Source organism: Cucurbita pepo, chromosome LG08 (genome assembly GCF_002806865.2).
Source record: "Cucurbita pepo subsp. pepo cultivar mu-cu-16 chromosome LG08, ASM280686v2, whole genome shotgun sequence".
Classification (NCBI taxonomy): Eukaryota; Viridiplantae; Streptophyta; class Magnoliopsida; order Cucurbitales; family Cucurbitaceae; genus Cucurbita; species Cucurbita pepo.
Genome location: NC_036645.1, coordinates 8,811,575 through 8,831,310, shown reverse-complemented (window position 1 = coordinate 8,831,310; position 19,736 = coordinate 8,811,575). Strand labels below are relative to the sequence as shown.

The 19,736-nt window shown below is 39.6% G+C and overlaps 5 protein-coding genes and 1 non-coding gene across 7 annotated transcripts; 4 read left to right on the top strand and 2 right to left on the bottom strand.

Annotated features, from left to right (window-relative positions):
• The first annotated feature begins 1,181 nt into the window (after positions 1-1,181).
• Positions 1,182-5,027, top strand: LOC111799593 (probable anion transporter 3, chloroplastic). Its single transcript, XM_023682988.1, has 8 exons — positions 1,182-1,742; positions 3,245-3,471; positions 3,569-3,917; positions 3,998-4,042; positions 4,160-4,306; positions 4,388-4,525; positions 4,615-4,648; positions 4,721-5,027. Exons 1-8 carry the CDS (start codon positions 1,287-1,289, stop codon positions 4,888-4,890), a joined length of 1,566 nt encoding a protein of 521 aa, XP_023538756.1. The 5' UTR covers positions 1,182-1,286; the 3' UTR covers positions 4,891-5,027.
• Positions 5,028-6,103: 1,076 nt separating this feature from the next.
• LOC111799748 lies at positions 6,104-7,719 on the top strand. Of its 2 annotated transcripts, XM_023683208.1 has the most exons (3): positions 6,104-6,248; positions 6,329-6,845; positions 7,269-7,719. In XM_023683208.1, the coding sequence occupies exon 2, from the start codon at positions 6,500-6,502 to the stop codon at positions 6,836-6,838; it is 339 nt and encodes a 112-aa protein (XP_023538976.1). In that variant the 5' UTR covers positions 6,104-6,248; positions 6,329-6,499; the 3' UTR covers positions 6,839-6,845; positions 7,269-7,719. The 2 variants fall into 2 exon arrangements, with proteins under 2 accessions (XP_023538976.1, XP_023538975.1); XM_023683207.1 differs by having other exon boundaries at positions 6,104-6,845.
• Positions 7,720-9,214: 1,495 nt separating this feature from the next.
• On the top strand, positions 9,215-12,274 carry LOC111800014 (ataxin-3 homolog). The gene is made up of 2 exons (XM_023683587.1): positions 9,215-9,638; positions 11,009-12,274. The coding sequence occupies exons 1-2, from the start codon at positions 9,399-9,401 to the stop codon at positions 11,948-11,950; spliced, it is 1,182 nt and encodes a 393-aa protein (XP_023539355.1). The 5' UTR covers positions 9,215-9,398; the 3' UTR covers positions 11,951-12,274.
• A 232-nt stretch (positions 12,275-12,506) lies between these two features.
• Positions 12,507-14,694, top strand: LOC111800015 (reticulon-like protein B12). The gene is made up of 4 exons (XM_023683588.1): positions 12,507-12,752; positions 13,086-13,266; positions 13,943-14,154; positions 14,248-14,694. Exons 1-4 carry the CDS (start codon positions 12,686-12,688, stop codon positions 14,424-14,426), a joined length of 639 nt encoding a protein of 212 aa, XP_023539356.1. The 5' UTR covers positions 12,507-12,685; the 3' UTR covers positions 14,427-14,694.
• A 94-nt stretch (positions 14,695-14,788) lies between these two features.
• LOC111800013 (E3 ubiquitin-protein ligase Hakai-like) lies at positions 14,789-17,462 on the bottom strand. The gene is made up of 4 exons (XM_023683586.1): positions 17,345-17,462; positions 16,755-17,093; positions 16,373-16,431; positions 14,789-16,126 (listed from the first exon to the last, which is right to left on the bottom strand). Exons 2-4 carry the CDS (start codon positions 17,010-17,012, stop codon positions 14,974-14,976), a joined length of 1,470 nt encoding a protein of 489 aa, XP_023539354.1. The 5' UTR covers positions 17,013-17,093; positions 17,345-17,462; the 3' UTR covers positions 14,789-14,973.
• Positions 17,463-17,597: 135 nt separating this feature from the next.
• On the bottom strand, positions 17,598-17,692 carry TRNAY-GUA. The gene is made up of 2 exons: positions 17,656-17,692; positions 17,598-17,633 (listed from the first exon to the last, which is right to left on the bottom strand). It is a non-coding gene; the product is annotated as a tRNA-Tyr (tRNA).
• Between the last annotated feature and the right edge of the window lie 2,044 nt (positions 17,693-19,736).

Sequence of the window (19,736 nt, the reverse complement as noted above, 5' to 3'; positions counted from 1 at the left end):
GTATTTTAAAAATTATTTAATAGGTTAGCAATTTATTAAACACAAAATTAAAAATTTAGAGACGGAGTTAATTACTTTAAATATTTTTAAAAGTTAAATAAATAAATATTTAGGTTTGGAAGGGAAAAAAAGGCATTATAGTTCACATTGGGGCAGCCAAAATTTGAATGGTGAATGGGTCGACCCGTTTACCCATTCGGGTCGTTTTCTTCAACAACCCCTACCAACTGTCACAACGGCGGTGGTAGGTAGGCGTCAATGGTTGGTGGAACTTAAGACTCTTTATCCTTACCCCCAAAGCTTTTTAATTTCAACCATTTTTCTAACTATATTTGTTCGAACATTTTTAAAAGACGCTAACGACAAGAAATTGAGCTGCACCGTTACTATTAAGATGGGGCTCAGCTTCTAAACGGAGCTACTTTCGTTATTATTGGCTAGCCACAAAATAAAGGATCATTGTCACAAAGAGTTTCACGTTGACTAATTAAGGAGAAGATCATGAGTTTATAAATAAAAATATATAATATTTGTGATGTCCCACATTGATCAGGGAGGAGAACAAACCACCATTTATAAGAGTGTAGAAACCTTCCCCTAGCAGACACATTTTAAAGCCTTGAAGGAAAGTCCAAAGAGGACAATATTTGCTAGCGGTGGATCTGAGCTGTTACAATCTCCATTTGTACGAGTGCTTATGAATCACTACAAATTTATTAGGTTGCCCAAAGAGTTGGCATGCATGCCAAGTTTCATTTGACATACAAGCTGGATTGCCAAACTAGACTCATAAAAACCTCAATTTACGACTTTACCCCTCCCCTTTAATTTAATTACAATTCAAAAATACTATATATTTTATGATCAAATTGAATGTTTCTAAGTATTGATAATATCTAATAAATTATTCCAAAATTTATTAAGAATAGAATATTTAATAATGAAATCCGCATAAATACTCATTACCTAAAATAAAATTTTTAAACTTATTCACTTACTTTACACTTATTATTCTATTCTTTAAATAACGTTTTTTTAATGAAAAATATAAAAAGTTAGAATAAGAGAATATAAAAATAATAATAATAAAAAATCTAAACGTGGAACAAAAATTTAGAAAATGATTATGAGTTTATAATATTCGCTAATAATTGGGAGATGAGATAGAAATAATTATAATAAAAAAAATTTAGTGAAAATCTTGATTCAAACGTCTATATAAACCGCCCGTTTCTCGCATTTCTTCCCCTCTTCTTCTGTGGGCTGTTTTTGTATTGCCTTCTCTAATGGCGACTTTCTCCCCGCCGAAACCTTCCATCATAAACTCCCGTTTTTCCGGTAACCCATCTGAGTTATCAACCAAGCAACTCAGTCTGATCAAGTTTCCGAGGGCTCATTCTGTATTTCAATCGGGAATTTTGAGGAACAAATGGGGGAATCACATGGGATTTCATCGAGTTCGAGTAGGCGGAGGGAGTAGAGGGTTGGCGGTGGTCCGGTGCACGGCGGAGGGGATAGAAAGAAGCATTTCATTTGGGAAGAGATCAATCGGATCCGCCGCCGCGGAAGAACGAGGCATCGGTGGTGGAGTCGGAATCGGGTTGCCGGAGAGGTTTAAAGTGGTTGCATTAACCGCTTTCGTCATGTGTCTTTGTAATGCTGATAGAGTGGTTATGTCGGTCGCGATTGTTCCTCTTGCTGCTAAATATGGCTGGTCTAATTCATTTCTCGGCATCGTTCAGGTGAAATGAACACAAAACTCTTCTCTCTTATTAGTTCTTCATTTGGGTTTTTTCTTTGATTCAATCGATCAGGGGTTTTCAATATTTACCTTGTTTCTGAGAATAGCTAGCTATTTGGTGATTTTGATTTGATCAATGTATAGAAACACGAAAGCACCCACGGATTTTGCTGTTCTTTTATGATTGTTAGATGGGTTCTGGTTGAAAACGTGTATGCCGTTTTAAGCAAAGGAAATGAAATTTTATCTCTCGCTACTAGAAAACGTTTAAAATTCAATGACTGCGACATGGTGGTGGACTTGTGTTTTAACGCTGGCGACAGGGTCTGCTTGAAACTTTGATCTTGCCGCCGTGTCCTTAGATAAGCTGTAGGCGGTGAAAGGTGAAACCACAAAGAACTGTGCTTAGCTTACCCTTCCTTCTTCATACCTGCTCTGGTTTGGCCCACAGGAACCTTGAATGTGTCCATCTGGGCTTTCTTGCATTTCTTGGCCCAACCAAACCCCTTTCGTGGGAATAGGACAAAGAAGAAAAAATTGGAACTTTTATGTTACATCATCAACTTTCAGGTTGAATCCATGTAACTTCCTAGGGGTGTGAGATCCCGTGTTGATTGGAAGGAGAACGAAACATCCTTTATAAGAGTGTAGGAACCTTTTCTTAGTAGAGCGTTTTAAGAGGGGGAGCCTGAAAGGGAAGACCTGAAAAAGACAATATTTGCTAGTGGTGGGCTTGAGCTCTTACAAATGTTATTAGAGCCAGACACGTGGCAATGTGCCAACGAGGAGGCTAAGCCCCGAAATGGAGTGGACACAAAGCGGTGTGCTAGTAAGGACACTGGGCCCTGAAGGTGGGTGAATTTGGAGGTGGTCCCATATCGATTGAAGAAGGGAATGAGTGCCAACGAGGACACTAGGCCCCAAAGGGGTGGATTGTGAAATCCCGCATCAGTTGGGGAGGAGAATGAAACATTCTTTATTAGAGTGTGGAAATCTCTCTCTAGCAGACGTGTTTTAAAAATCATGAGAGGAAGTCCGAAAGGGAAAGCCCAAAGAGGATGTCTGCTAGTAGTGGGTTTAAGCTGTTACAAATGGTATCAAAGCCAGACACCGGGCGATATGCCAACGAGGAGGCTAATCCCCAAAAGGAGAGACAAACATAGGACGATGTGCCAACGAGGAGGCTAAGCCTCGAAAGGGGGTGGACACAAGACGGTGTGGCAGCAAGAACACTAGACCTTGAAGGGGTGGATTGGGGGTGGTCCCACATCGATTGAAGAAGGGAACAAGTGCCAACCAGGAAGTTAGGCCCCGAAGGGAGGTGGATTGTGAGATCCCATATTGGTTGGTGGATTGTGAGATCTTACGTTGGTTGAGGAGGAGAACCAAACATCTTATATCGGCTAGGGATAGTCTTGGACGGGGACATTTGGGTGTTAATTTTAAAGAGTTAAAAGGGACATTGTAGTGTTAATTTTAACCTGAATCTTTGTTTTGTTGAAGTCATCGTTTCTATGGGGGTACATATTCTCATCGGTGGTTGGAGGAGCATTGGTGGACAGATATGGAGGAAAGCGAGTGATGGCATGGGGAGTGGCCCTTTGGTCGCTTGCCACTCTTCTTACTCCATTGGCGGCCAACCACTCAACAACCAGTCTCTTGGCTGTTCGTGCTTTCTTTGGACTTGCTGAAGGTGTCGCTATGCCATCAATGAGTACCCTCTTGTCGAGGTCACACCCCATTTGCCAACCATAAACAAATGATTCTTTATGATCACCTCACTCCAACTCCCCAACTTAGCTTTGAAATTTGTCGTTGTTTAAGCAGGTGGTTCCCCAGCCATGAACGAGCTAGTGCAGTGGGGATGTCAATGGCTGGCTTTCATCTTGGCAATGTTGTAGGATTGCTATTAACTCCCATCATGCTGTCCTCCATTGGTGTCACTGGCCCCTTCTTGTTATTCTCATCACTTGGGCTTGTCTGGTTGATGTCATGGATTCCAGGCGTCACAAACAACCCCAGACAGAGTCAAAACATCAGCACATCGGAGCTGCGGTTAATCGAAGCTGGAAAAGCTGATTCTTCTCCTCAAAATGTCAAACACCTACCTCTTAGCCGCCTTCTCTCCAAGTTACCAACATGGGCTATCATATTCGCCAATATGACTAACAATTGGGTGAGTTTTTCTTCTCTTTTATGTTTGAATGGGAAGTTCGCACAATGCTGATTCGTGTCGTTGCTTCGTTCGTTTTACAGGGATATTTTGTTCTTCTCTCGTGGATGCCAGTATATTTCAAGACCGTAAGTAACCGGATTATTGTAACGGCCTAAGCTTCTTTAGGCTTTCCCTGTTTTTAAAAGGCATTTCGTTCTCCTCTCCAACCGAGGTGAGATCTTATAATTATTGGGTCGATGCAGGTGTTTAATGTGAACTTGAAGCAAGCAGCATGGTTTAGCGCCATTCCATGGGGAACAATGGCAGTGTCTGGCTACTTTGCAGGCACGACATCGGACGCTCTAATCAAAGCACGCTACCCCGTGACATTAGTCCGGAAGATCATGCAGGTTTTGATTCATTTTTTCCATGTTGCAGCATAAGAATGTATGTGGTTCAATCGCTGATTCAATGACATTGATGCTCAACAGTCGATTGGTTTTATTGGACCTGGATTAGCATTACTTTGTTTGAACTTTGCGACCACACCAACCATTGCAGCAGTTTTGATGACAGTAGCATTGAGCTTGAGCTCATTCAGCCAAGCGGGGTTTCTCCTAAATATGCAAGTAAGTTCTTTAGCCCTTCATATAGAATTGTTTGAAGTGATTCAAACTTCCAACACTGATGAACTCTGTTCGTTTCTGGGTTCAATCAGGACATAGCACCTCAACATGCAGGCTTTCTCCACGGTAAGCTTTCTCAGAAAACAAGAAATTTCATTTGGTTTTCATTGACATGATCGATGTTCTGTCGAGGTGCAGGGATTTCGAACTCGGCAGGAACATTAGCAGCGATTGTGAGCACGATTGGAACAGGGTATTTCGTACAGTGGCTTGGCTCATTCCAGGCGTTCTTGACTGTTACAGCCACGATTTACTTCATGGCAGCCATTTTCTGGAATCTGTTTGCTACAGGGGAGCAAGTCTTTTAGCTCTGCTGAAGCCTGTGTGGAATGGGAAGAGAGGAGATGAACATGGAATCGGATGGATGGAGACGAACATGCAAACCATCGTATAGTTCATCAACCAAAATTAAGATACACGTGTAGTATAAACGGTTTAGTTTTAATAGAAAGCCCCTTGCCTCCTGACATATGGGTCTTATTCCCATTTTCAAAGTTGTGTTGGATGATGAAAGTCCCAGCTCGGCTAATTTAGGGAATGATCATGGGTTTATAATCAATGAATACTCTCTGAAGCCTTTTGGGGAAGCCCAAAGCAAAGCCATGAGAGCTTGTACTCAAAATAGACAATATCATACCATTGTGGAGAGTCGTGTTCGTCTAACATGGTATCAAAGTCATACCCTAAACTTAGTCGTGCCAATAGATTGGTAAATCTTCAAATATTGAACAAAGAACTCTAAAAGAAAAGGAATCGAGCCTCGATTAAGGGAACACCATTGTGGAGAATCGTGTTCATCTAACAAGTTGAACCTTCTAAGTTGGTGTTCGATATCCTTATCACAATTTTAAGGGTTAATAGGGGTGTTACGACGTAATCGAAACCAAAAAGGTATACGTGTCACTAGGCTCATGGATTTTTCTATTTTTCTTCAACAACAATGTTTTTGGTTATATGCGGTGCAATGGTACAGAGGCGACGACAACAGTGAGCGACACGGTGAGGCAATGATAGTGGGACAACACCCGGATAGCAGACGTGGTAGCTGCAACGACAACGACAATGGTTCAACAGCTGGGACGTAGGCATGCAATTGGAAAAGAAACGACGGTAGGCGACGTTGGCTGCAATTGGAGTAGGAGGGTCAGCAACATCGTGCTTGAGGAGAGAAAACGAAAGAAAAATACGTAGACGAGTAGCAAGAGTGACTATCTTGTTGAGGATGGTTAGTTTCCCGTTGACTAATTAAGAAAAAGATCATGAATATATAACTAACGGAGAGACACGGTTAATTGTATATTAAAAAATTACAAATTAACTTATCTATTCCTTTAATTAGATTACATAAAATTTAAAAATATATAAAATTTAATGTTAATTTATTTCTTCCACATGTAAAAATCATTAAAATTTGTGAATCACGACTTGTATTCAATATTTTTGTTTGTGTACTTATTTTTGGGAATTATAAGGTATAAAAGTGGGTTGAACTTTGTATGATCCCAAATTGCTCGAGACAGATCCAATCTAAACCCTACATTTCCATTTTGTAACGATCCGAGGCGCAAAATCTTTTTGCCGACATCTCGCATCATGGATTCCATTCAAACAAACTTCAAGTCTCCGGACATTTATGGATTCAAGAGTTTCATGCTCTTCATATAAGGTGCGTAATTCCGTCGGTTGCGTGCGCGAATTGAACGAGACCCCTTAATCCATCTTCCAATTTTTCTCCCATCACCCCAGGTCAAATGAATCCATCTTCACGAACTTGAAGAAATTTGATTCTCTCAACCTATTTGTCACAATTAGGTTTTCAACTCCGATCGTCTGGAGTCTATATTCTGACCCGGATTTGAAATTCTTCTACTGGATTTCGGAATCAATCTCTGGTTTTCGCATTTCGCCTCGGGATTTATGAATTTCAGAAGTTTGGATGAGTTCTGGGTTTTCTATATGAACCAGCACTCAAAACCCTCGACGAGACGATGGCACTTTATTGGAACTCTGTCTTCTATCTTCTTCTTTCTTTGCTCTTTACTGTTTAGCTGGTGGTTCCTGTTCTTTGTGCCTTTGACTGGATATGGATTCGCGTGGTACAGCCATTTCTTCGTCGAGGAAAATGTTCCTGCTTCCTTCGGTCATCCATTTTGGTCTCTTCTTTGTGATTTCAAGATGTTTGGATTGATGCTTACTGGGAACATGGACAGGGAAATCAAGAGGCTGGGGAAAAGACCTGTGTTGCAGGCGTTCTAATTCTAATGTAAGCTTCTCCGTTCTTCCACTACATTTTCTTGAGAACTGTTTGATGATTGGCAATTTACTATACTTTCTGGCTGGATTGGATAATATCTGCTATAATGTAAATCAAGCTAAACCTCAAATATGTGCATAGCTCTAATCAATCTTCGCAGTTTTAGTCTTTAAATTTGAAGATTACTAAGTTCATGGCAAGTTTATTAATGGAGGATAGATTAAACAACTCTGTTCTTATATATTCTCCAAGCTTGTTTGACATGGGTCCGTCTTCAAAGTTTTGGTGGAATTTGTTCGTATGTTTTACAGCAGTTTCTATAGAACATTGTTCAAATGGCAGAGGATTTTGCAGCGACAGAACTGTTCTGTTCTCTGCGTGGTATTATGAAATCATGAATGAACTGATCTGTTCGTCGTTTTTATCTGCCAGAATTAGATGTGATAAGGATTACCACAGTTTCTTTTTGCTTTCCTGTTGGAGAATCAGCTCATTCCAGCATCTCTTTCTCTCCACACGTACTATCCTTCCTCACACAAGATTGTTCCAGCTACAAGTTTTAATATCAATGTTGTATGCTTCTTGTGCTGCTTTGGATGGATGGTTTGAAGCCATTTTTGTTTCCCACAAGATTAGAATTCTCTACAGATCAATCAATTCTCATCCTCAGGTTGGGCTGCTTAGTTTGGAAAGAACTCATTTGAAGGCCAGGCCACTGATGCTCGGTTATGCAATTTACTTCCAAATTTGATTCTCTAACTTGGCTTACAATCTGCAGTCATGTATCTATATGGTGTCCTGTAAACTGTTTATGTTTATCTTGTACAATGAAGTTCATCAACAAAGTTATACTTTTTCTAATATATGCTGAGTTAATTCTCCATCCGCATCTCCTAATCCAATCCATGTTAAGTTGGTTCTTTTGGCAGCAGATTTAATAGTTCTGGGAAGAAGGTTGATGAAAACAAACAAGTCAGTTCAGGTTATGTGATGTCCCACATTGGTTGGAGAGGAGAACAAACCACCATTATTAAGGGTGTGGAAACATTCCCCTAGCAGATGCGTTTTAAAGCCTTGAGGGTAAGCCTGAAAGGAAAAACCCAAAGAGGACAATATCTGCTCGCGGTGGATCTAGGCCGTTATAAATGGTATCAGAATCAAACACCAGACGATGTGCCAGCCTTCTCGNCGAGGGGGGGTAGACACGAGGCGGTGTGCCAGTAAGGACGCTGGCCCCAAAGGGAGGTGGATTTGGGGGCGTCCCACATCGAGTGGAGGAAGGAAAGAGTGCCAACGGGCCCCGAAGAGGGGTGAATTGTGATGTCCTACATTGGTTAGAGAGGAGAACAAACCACTATTTATAAGGGTGTGGAAACCTTCTCCTAGCAGACGCGTTTTAAAGCCTTGAGGGGAAGCCCGAAAGGAAAAACCTAAAGAGGACAATATCTGCTAGTGGTGGATCTGGGCCGTTATAGGTTCACGATCGAAATCTGTGATTCTCTCGATGCTTCATAGATTATTTCAAAGGCAAAATAGTCAGGAACTCAAATCAAAGAGGAGCTAAGGGGGGAAAAAGGGTGAAAGGAAAAGGTAAGAGATAAAGGGACCATCAGCATGTGGGCAACATGATAGAAACAAAAGTTAGAAGTTAAGAAGGTGTAGGCATTTATTGAGCCATATGAATATGTTTTCCTTTTGATAGTTCGTGCTTGAAGAATAGCAAGAGTTGTGTTGCTTCGCATTTCCCGTGCTAAGCTGAGTTAAACTCCGGAGACGTCAGATATTCGTTCTAAATTGATGGTGTCTGTTCTTCTTGACGTCGTTCGTCTTGGCGCTCTCTACCTTTAATCAGTTTGTAAGAAGGCAGATTTTGGCTGATTAGACAGCAAACCCACCCTAGGTTATGACAACTTTCTCCTCTTTCTGGGTTGTCTTGTTGTATCTAAAATGGTTTTGAGCTTCTCTCACTATTATTGCTGCTCTCTCCTTCTTCGGGTCGGAGCATGACCCTTTAGGGGTCCAAGAAAGAGAGTAAGTAGACTTGGGCACAAAGTCGGAGCATGACCCTTTAGGGGTCCAAGAAAGAGAGTAAGTAGACTTGGGCACAAAGTCGGGATAGGTTTTCAATAATTTTTATTTTTTAAAAGTTGATTATAAATAATTAAAAAAAAAAAAAAAAACAAAACATATTTGAGAGGAATTTTAGGGAGTTACCTTTTTGACGGGTTATCGTAAGTTAGAGAATCGGATGAAAATTAAATAGTTAGGCATTTCCGCACGTGTTTTCCACACGCGTGAAAGGATGTATTAGCACGTGCGGAATTTCAACTTCCAATCCAAAACTGAGGGAGGGCAAAAGATTGATTACATTTTTGTTACCGCATTTTCTTCGAGAGAGAATAACAAGCTTACACCAAAAGTAACACCCATAGCTTGCTTGGCTGAATCTAGGGTTTATTTCTCTCTTCTTCATCCTTTTTTTTTGCTCTCTCTCTCTCTCTCTCTCTCTCTCTCTCTCTCTCTCTCTCTCTCTCTCTTTCCATTTTCTCTGTGTTGAGAATTATGGAGGGAGCCAGCAATGGAGGGATGTTGTATCACGAGGTACAAGAATCGAAGCTTTGCGCTGTGCATTGTGTCAACACTGTCTTGCAGGGTCCATTCTTCTCGGAATTCGATTTGGCTGCTCTCGCATCCGATCTCGACCGGAAGGAGCGCCAGATGATGCTTGGTGGATCCACAACCGGCGATTTCCTCTCCGAGGAGTCTCACAATGTCTCCTTGGATGGTGATTTCAGTATCCAGGTTTTGATTCCCCTGTTGCTCTATCTGTTATTGTTTGTTATTCTTTTCTCCTTCTAGAAGCTAATTCAGGGAAACCGAAACGCTGCTTTGGATGTCTTTTTTTTCTTCTTTTTTTTTTTTTTATATTTTTATTTGATCGATTTAGTGTAAATACGCAGGCTCCTCCGTGGATACTCTTTATATTACTTCTTCAATCTACTCGAATTCCAAATGTTGTTGAATATTTTGAATTGCATTCAGGAACAGTGGTTAACGAATATATTGGATGTTTTACGGAAAGCGGTTGAAATGCGATCCTGATGTTCGAGTTGTGTATTCTTTTAACAGTAGAAATAGAAAACCTGCCAGTATGCAGTAGTTACAGTCATTATGAGCCATTTGTGTAACGGTTACAGCTGATATTGTTTTGAATTTTAAAAAGAACTGATACAATGACTTGTAATGGCATGGGAATTCACACATACGTAATAGTACCAATGATGAAATATTTTTTAAGACAAGGTTTATTACTTGCAAAACCCCCTAAGCTACTATTCTCCTTTGTCCCAGTGTCATCTTTCTGAGGTAGCAGTGATGCAAAATTTGAATAACGTTGTGTTCAACGAACTTTGTGACAATACTTGCTTCTACTGTACGGATGTACCTGATAATATTATGACAAGTTTATTGTGATTCATTCAAGTGATATATGTTTCTTGATGTATGCTTTGCTTCAAATGTGATTATCTGAAAAATAGGATTACATTATCTCATAAGTTGTTTTTGGGATGAGAAACATGTTTTTAACTCATAAGTTGCTACGCTTCTGATCTCTTAATTCTTGAATTTAACATGAGTTGGCATATGGGATGGTTAGAGATCGTTAGAAAAACTTGTTATAGCAAGTAATCATTAATAAAGTAGATTGAAAGTGGGCAAGTAAGGACACTGCTCTTAATTTTTCTTCCCTGATCTTGCAATTTTTTCCTTATCTCAATATTAGTCCTTTGGCTCCCATTAACTACATCTGGGCAGGCACACTGCTTATGCATTTTGGTTTACCACATGCTTCTGAAATCATCTATTGTTCTGTAATCAGGTGTCGAAGCTGGCTTAGCTTAGGTTTTTTGGAGATTGACCTTGTTTTGGATACCCAAATTTAGCGCAGTGAACATCAGATCTCTTTCTNTTTTTTTTTTTTTTTTTTTTTTTTTTTTTTTTTTTTTTTTTTTTCCTATTTGGGTAAACTATTTAAGTAAAACAGTGAAATATTTAAGAGGGATGGGACTTCTTTTTTTCTAAACCAGTTCCTATTCTATGTGTATATTATCAATTCACAGAACCTGTTGGGATGTTCTGATTTGTTTAAATCATTATATATTTGCTTGCAGGTCTTACAAAAGGCTTTGGAGGTATGGGATCTTCAAGTTATTCCTCTCAACTCCCCAGTTGCTGAACCTGCACAGATTGATCCTGAACTGGAGAATGCATTTATATGTCACTTGCAAGATCATTGGTTTTGTATTAGGAAAGTGAACGGGGAGTGGTACAATTTTGATAGTCTATATGCAGCCCCACAACATCTTTCTAAGTTTTACCTTTCAGCCTACTTGGACTCTCTAAAGGGTTTTGGTTGGAGCATCTTTATAGTGAGGGGTAACTTCCCCAAGGATTTTCCCATATTGTCCACCGAAGCATCTAATGGTTATGGTCAGTGGCTTTCCCCCGAGGATGCTGAGAGGATAACCAAATCGTGCAACACTACCCAAAACCCCCCTCCTCCACAAAGAGTAAGCTGGACAGAGCAGCAAGATACCTTTCTTTCAACCGGAGAAGCTGAAATGCTTATGGACATGGAGGATGAAGACTTGAAGGCTGCAATAGCTGCTAGCCTCATGGATTCCTCAGCAGTCATGGCAGCAGGAGTTGGTAATCCCCAAAAAGAACCTGCAGCTTCCTCCACCCAAGCTGCCTCCCCCCATAATGTCCCTGCTGTTTCCCTTGAAGCTGCTGCCAATACTGATGTACCTGCAGTTTCCAACAAACCTGCCTCCCTCCAAAATGATGTAGCTGTTGTTTCCCCTGAAGCTTCCACCTCCCAGGATGTCCATGCTACCATCCAAGATTCTCATGCAGCTTCTGCCAAAGCTGCTTCTCCCAATAATGAACCTACAACCTCCCCTGAAGTTGCTATGCCTCAAAATGAATCTGAAAACAAATCTACAGGTAATGCAGACGCTGCCTTTCATGAAAGCGAACCTGCAGATAATGCAGACTGCACCATTTCTAGCCCTCGTAAGAAAATCAGTCGTACTGATGAGGGAACTCCCTGAGGAAGTAATTGATTTTTGGTTCAAGATTGATGAATGAACGGGATTGGCACAAGGCGAAAGAAGAGAATAATTTGCAGGAGAATGGGAACCCGAAATCCTTGTTGAACTCAAGGTTAGCTAGTTGAAGTTAAATCCATGCTTTACAGTCCTGTGCAGTGTAACTATTTCCACCTTACATTTTCAATTCAGATTGATACTGTATAACATTAAAAAAAAAAAATGCCGTCAGCTTGGCCTCTGGATTGTCACAAATGTTCGATTACAGAGATGTATTTGTCGTCGAAAATATTTTAAGGATCTCAAAGTACAATAACCCCATTATCACGTTAAAATCAATCACGTTATTCGAGTTCGAGTTGGTTGGGTTGAATGTATATAAATATCAACCAGTTCAATCAAAATATTTTTTTAATTAGTTGTCCTAGAGTTTAGAAGAAGAAACCAATTTCAATACCAATTCCAAGGGGGCAAATGAAGGAAATAAAGAAGGCACGAGAGGCAGGCATCAGACTTTTGACCTGTCAGCTATGGCCCAATCCCCATTTCTTACCATTTCAACTCAGTCTGCCCTCAAACTCCAAAGGGTAACAGATAGTGGGCAACAAAAAGCTAAACACAGCCCCTGTTTTTCCTTATCCTTGGCTCCTTCACAGCTCTCGCTTTCTGGTTCTGTTTCTCTAGTGTATTGTGAATCCTGTGCTGGAATCGAGATCCTCTCTTTTCCCTTCTTTTTTGATGGGTTCCTCCGATCGTTTATTCCGCGGGCAGCGAACTCTTCACGAACTGATCGGCGGCGGTCTTGGTAATTCATGTCACGATCTTCTGATTTCTGTGTTTCTTTTTCATTCTTCCTATTGATGGATCCTCTTCAGAATTCTATCTGATTACTCTGTTTCAGTCCTCTATTGACTCTGATGTGCGATTGCGAACCAATCGATGGTCTCTTTGACAAATTTCTAATCGATGAACTGTTTTCTTCTTTTCTGCATTGCTGAAGGTTTTCTGTGGATTCTTCTTTTGGGATATCTACGCCTAAAACCTAATTAAGATTGCGTTTATGATCCTATAAACATAGAATTGGTTGCCATTAAACAACGAGGATTTGGGTTTAACTCTTGGCTTTTATTCTGTTCAGTTGCAGATGTAATTCTATGGAGGCAAAGGAATCTAACTGTGGGGATATTGTTACTTATGCTGGCAACTTGGCTGGTGTTTGGGAGATGTGGTTACACCCTTTTGTCTTTAATTTCCAGTGTTCTTCTTCTTCTTGTTACCATTATCTTTATCTGGGCAAAATCTGCATCCATTCTCAATAGGTAACTAATTGGAAATTGCCTCTTGACTTGCATGTTACACCCTATCTCTTCAATTTCAATAGCATTAAGAATGGTAAACTGATTCATAAGCCTTTAGAATGCATGATCTTTGAATAGATGTAGGAGTTTGTGCAAGTTCTCTAGCTTTTCAACATCTTGATCTGTAAATTTGTCTTCACTTTCTTCTACATTTTGGGATACTTACTTCTATGTCTGTTATACCCAGCTTCCCTTTTAGTTCCAGTTGCATAAGAAGTCTCATTTGATAACAATTTGGTTGTTTTGGTCTTTGGGTTCTGGTTTTTGAAAATAATCAAACGGCCTTAGTGTTTGTTGTTTTAGATGTCTGGGATATGCAAGTGCATTTCCCAAAGATGTTGAACATGAGTGAGACAGTGTAGATCTGCACATGTTTTTCCAAGCCTAACAAGCTAGAGATGAAACAATTCAGTAGTTTTCGAGCATTCGAAAACTCATCAATGCAGAAAGTAGTATGCATTTTTTGTTTGACTGATATCTACTGAGTTCTGAGCTGGTTTCGTGGCAAAGCATTGAGCCATTGATGCATTTCAGAAGATCATTCTTAATTTTCTCTGTGTTTAGACTAAGTCTAGCTTAACTTCTATGTAGTTGGATTAAGATTACTTCTGAATCTATTACCTTTCTTTCTGAACAGACCAGCGCCGCCTCTTCCTGAGTTGCATCTCTCAGAAGATATGGTAAACGAAGCTGCGAGTTTCGTTCGTTCCCATGTGAATACTTTGCTGTCTGTTTCACAAGATATAGCAATGGGAAAAGACCCCAAATTGTTCTTCAAAGTAGCTGCTTGCCTATGGCTGATTTCAGTTATCAGTGGCTTGACTGATCTTCTCACATTGGTTTACACCAGTAAGTTCTAATCTTCAGTTTCCATAACACTCGACTCTTGTTGATCAAAAACATTCGATGATCGATTTTGGGGCATTATTTTCTGAATGATAGGCCTTTTACTCGTGCTAACGGTTCCCGCATTGTACGAGAAGTATGAAGAGTATGTAGATAGGCATATCTTATTGATCTACAGAAAGTTGCATCAGTTTTATGTGAAATTGGATGAGATGCGAGTTCTCACATACCAACAATGGATTTTGGAGAAAGAAAAACTGAGCTCATATCACTGATCTCTCTTGTTCATTCGTGGCTTCTTCTTCTTGTTTCATTTTGGATGTTTTATGGTGTTTTTTCAACCCACTTCGGCATGCAGCTCATCAGTGACAAGCGTGGAGTTTGACAGAAGCGTGAGAGATGATTGTACTTTGTTCATAACAACTTTGTTTTCATTTTCTCTAATTCCTGCTAGAGAGATGTATTTAATGAATTTTGGATTTTGTTTGCTATTTGTTTGATGATTACAGGCAAGTTGATAATATATTTATGTAATTCTATCTATTAAACACTATTCCTTTTTAAAGTTCAATGACTAAATAGACACAAATTTAAAAGCCGATGAGCCTAGACAAACACATACCAATCGAGAAAAATGTGTAAAACTCTTGTCTACCGACAGTATTGCATATAATATTCTCGAACCTGTCGAATGAAAGTAAAACTTTATCGTTGATCATCAAGTTTAAATATAGACATTCTCAAGCTGGCAGATGCAACTTTGGACAAAATAATGGTTGAAAGTATATGGCAAAAGAAACAAAGAATGCGATGGAAGAATCATCAGTCTTGGCCATTTCCAAAGCTATCTCGGCTATGGCTATCATTCTGCCATCCATGGCCTTGCCCATCATGATCCGTATCTCCTGAATGAAACTTGCCACGCTTATTATGCGACAAGTACAGTGGGAGTGGCGGAGGCAGAGGAAGTTGTGCTAGAGGCGGCTGTGGTGCCAATATACCTCTACCATTCTTCAAGTCCATGGCATTACCAGAATGCCCCAGGTCCATGCTCTTGTTGGCCATTGACGAGACAGAAGAATTCACAGGCAAGCCTCCAGGGCTGCGTCTATAATCTCCTTGGTAAAATCCATGATTTACTTGAGAATCAGGTGCATTAGCAAAAGTATCAGGCATTCCTTGACCTCCAGCAGCATGCTCATAAGGAACGCCAGCTTGTCCAGTATTCCAAGGTTGAGGATAAGTCGCCGAGAAGTTCATTCCTCCTGCTGCTCCTGGTGGAAAGCCTAGCAGTGACCCTTGCTCGGATCCAGTCTCTGCTGCGGTATCTTGTCGTGGCACTTCATAGGGTGTACTGTAATATTGTTGTGCTCCCTCAGTTGGAAACGGAGGAAAACCGAACGGTAGAGGGGGACTCAACATTGGATTTGAGTTAGCTGGAACCACGTAATTCGGTGGCGGAATTGATTGCAAAGGAGGGTACTGAGAATATGGAGGGTCGGCCAGAATTCCCTGCTGTTTCTCTGAAAATTGACTGGATTCCTGATGTGGAGTACCCTGTACGTCAAAGTTTTGTGGGGGAAAATGGCCATGAGGACCATGTCGATCAAAGCCTTGTGAATGACCACCGCTGTCTTGTTGCTGCATGCCAGACGTGGGTTGGTCTCTAGATTGTTGACGATGAAATTTTTCGTCACGTTCTTGAGCCAGGGAATTGGAACTTGGAGATATGATTGGTCTCGATGGACCTCGGACAGTGGATTCAGAAGCTGTAGATTGTTTGGCACTAAGAGCCTCAATTTCGTTTCCATCTTCCTTCTCTGCATTTGGCTTAAGAAGGTCAGCATGACTCTCTTGTATATGAGATTCAAATTCAGTCCTCTTAAGAAAAGACTTGAGACAATGTGGGGCTGCACAAATGAAGATCCCCTCCATCAATTTTATAGTTTGAATCTTCTGGATACGGTCATCACAACTGTGTCATAAAAAATATGACTATAATCACAACTTCTAAAGTCGTCTACATTATATTATCATGAAGAACACAGAAGCTAATGTATAGAGTACTCTAATCATCAAAGAAAACAACAGATTTTTGAAGAACATGACAAGAAAAGTTTCTGCAATAGAAAGTGATTATGCATCGGCAATCAATATTGACATTGATAGTACAAAAGAACCATAACAGCCATTTTAAGACTTTCAAAGCATTTTTACTTACAGGTAGCATATAGAATCGCTTCTTGCACAATCGAGACAGAACACATGCTCACATGGGCTCTGCAAGAATGGCAAACCACTATTTAGCTCTTTAAGTATGCCACAACCCAAATGTAGTAGGGTCAAGTGGGTGTCCTGTGAGATTAGTCAAGATGCACACAGGCTAGAGATGCTCACAAATATTTGAAAAGAAATGACACAAGCCTACACACCAGCGGGCAAGAAGGAAGAACATTGCAGATATGAATGAAGTAATGCATATCGATTTGACAAAAAAAAAAGTTGATCTTAAATTGTCTTTTATAGATGAATGATTTCCATGGACCGAAAGGAGACAAAGCAACCGACAGCAAAAAGACACAAAAATATAGTGGGGAAAATACCAGGCGACCATAAACTGCAATGGGAAAATCGCATCTGACACAAAAATGAACTCGTTCTCCAAGGTGACGGCGAGATCTGCGACCAACAGACTTAACAATGGAAGCAGCAGTAGCTGCACCAATGCCATTTGCCACAGGAAGATCAGCAAGGATAAGGTGGTCAGGGCATGCGACCGTCACAGTCTCAGCTTGCAAGGGCTTCACTGTTCCAGCGCCACCTTCCGCCTGTGGAACTTTGCTAAGCCGGATTTGAAGCATATTTCTCCCTTAAAGAATCCCCCTCCACCTCTCTACCCAAAACAAGATGAAACTAATAGCCTCCCTCTCCAGAAACCCAATCTAAAAACCAAATTGTGACGAGAATTGTCAATAATGCAAATAAAATATCGAAAACCGACCTTCCGAACAGAAACATTTGTAAACAGATTAAAGGCATAAAAGAAGCAATCCGAAAATTGAGAACGAACTACAGAAACATCCCACTTCGGGAAAAAAGGATTCTACGTGTAAATGTTTCCCGTAAAACCTAATTTATTGGGGCATTTATACACTGAAAATCATTGAATTCAGCATTACATAAAGGAGCTTACCGGCGAGGCAGAAACTTTCTGGTTCGCTTCCGCGGCACACTCCCCGTTCGTCTTTCGCTTCTTCGCTCCCAAATGGAAGAAGGGCTTCTCCGATTCCGATATATCAGTGAACAGAACAATCGACAGCAATACGACATGTCGCTCAACTTTCTGGTGTCGCTAAACTTTAATACGACATGACGGTCGAATAGTTTGTTCGGTCTGTGGGCCGGATAAAGAAAATAAAAACTGAATAAAAAGATTAAAACAAAAATCCGACCTGCCGGATTCGAACCAGCGACCTAAGGATTATCTGAAAGTCTTTTGACCCACTACAGTCCTCCGCTCTACCAACTGAGCTAAGGTCGGCGAACGAGAAAAGTTGCTTCATAATTTTAATTATTGCAAAAATCCTAAAAATAACTTTTTTATGAAAGTGAAAACGGCCCATTTTCTTAGCCCATTAAAAGTAGAAACTCCCTGGTTTTTTCTCGTTCTCCGGTCCGGTCTGACCACACTAAAAACCCGCCCGCCTTCATAATTTTAATAAATACCCATTTATTGTTTCATTTTTTCTACGCTCCATATCAACTAAATTAAGAACCATTAAAAAATTAATAATAAATTCGGAATAAAAAACATTAAAGGTGTTTGGTCAACGAGCAAAATTATTGTTTTTATTATTTTATGTGTATTTTTACAAATTTATTTATATTATAGATTTGTTAAGAATGGTTGATTATTAAAAAAAAAAAAAATTTGTTTATTTTTTAAAAATAATTATAAATCACGCTCTCTTTATTTTACATTTTTTAAAAATATACTTTCTTGTATTGTACTCAATTTCTGTCACTATAGTCCAGCAAAGTAATCTTACTTTAATTACTTTTAATCATTCCACAACTAAAATATTATAATAAAAATACATATGAAATTAAATTTAAACATTTTAAAGTATAAGAAAATGAATCAAGTAAATTTAAAATGTATATGTAATTAAATATATTTATTAATAAAACAGCTGCCATTTTGGCGTCACCAGAAAAAAAAAAATAGTCAATTTTGATTAGTTTGCCGTCAGCTTAGTAATACATAGTTGACAAAGTCATGGTCGCGTGGTCTATGACGATTTCTGATTTTTCTCCCTAACATACGTGTTTTAAAACTGTAAGACTGACAACGATACGTAGCGCGCAAAAACAGACAATATTTATTAGAATGGACTTCGGCTGTTACAAATGAAATACAAGTCAGTCAGCAAGCCGTATACTAATAAGGAAGCTAGACCACTAATAGGGTGGATTGTGAGATCTCACATCAGTTGCAGAGAAGAACACAACATTTCTTATGAGAGTGTGCAAACTTCTCTCTAACAGACGTATTTGAAAACGTTGAATGAAATATGATGGTAGCGGTGGGCATAGGAGAAAAAAAAAAGCTTTATTAAATTTTATTATTATAATAGTGAAACACTATATAGGAGGGGGTATGATTGGGGCACATGGCTGTGATGGGAATAATAAGAAGGTGTAGAATTGAAGCTTGGTTTTGGATTCAATTCCATTTATTATTATTTTATAAGACAAAATAATGAGTCCCATCACAGACCAATCAGATTGCTCAGATCGTGCAATCTTACAATATTCCTACGACCAGACAATCCGCGTTGAACTCTCGTTGGGCCTCAAAGTCCATTCCACTTCGACTTCCACCGCTCTACCGCGTTTTATCATCTACATCTCAGCCCACCCTACTCCATGGTCTCGCACCTCCCATCACGCTACACCTCATTCATTCACCAATCTCAAGTCATTAAATTTAAATCCCTTTTACTAATTTTATAAAGACAATCAGATCTCATCATTTGATCCAACGGCTAAAGCGCATAGAAAATTCATATAATGATGTGGCGGCATAAAAAGCAAGGGTGTGGGGACAAAAATGGCTTCACTTAATTCGATGACGACACGTGTCGCTTACATTTTTTCTTAAAGTGGAATGTCGGTCAGATCTTATGCCACGCATCCGCATCCGCGTGGACAAAAACAGCCGCATCACAGGGGAGTTTCCCAATGAATAATGGCCAGCTGACCACTTCAAAATAAATAAATAAAAAAGAAATGAAAATACGAAATACCTAGTTTACCCTTTATTATAATCTATTTATCCAACGGTAAACTAAGCATGGGTCTTTGTATTTCTTAAATTTATCTTGAAGCGCTGTCGTTTTGGATCTGATTAATAATAATAATATATTCATAATATTAATTAATTAGGGACTCCTTCGGAAACATAAAAAGCTCCTTTGCAGTTTCCGTCCCTTTCTCTAACATTCTTCTGATTTATTATTTTATTTATTTTTTACAAATATTTGATAATTATTTAAATTATATATTTAAATAATGGGCCAGTA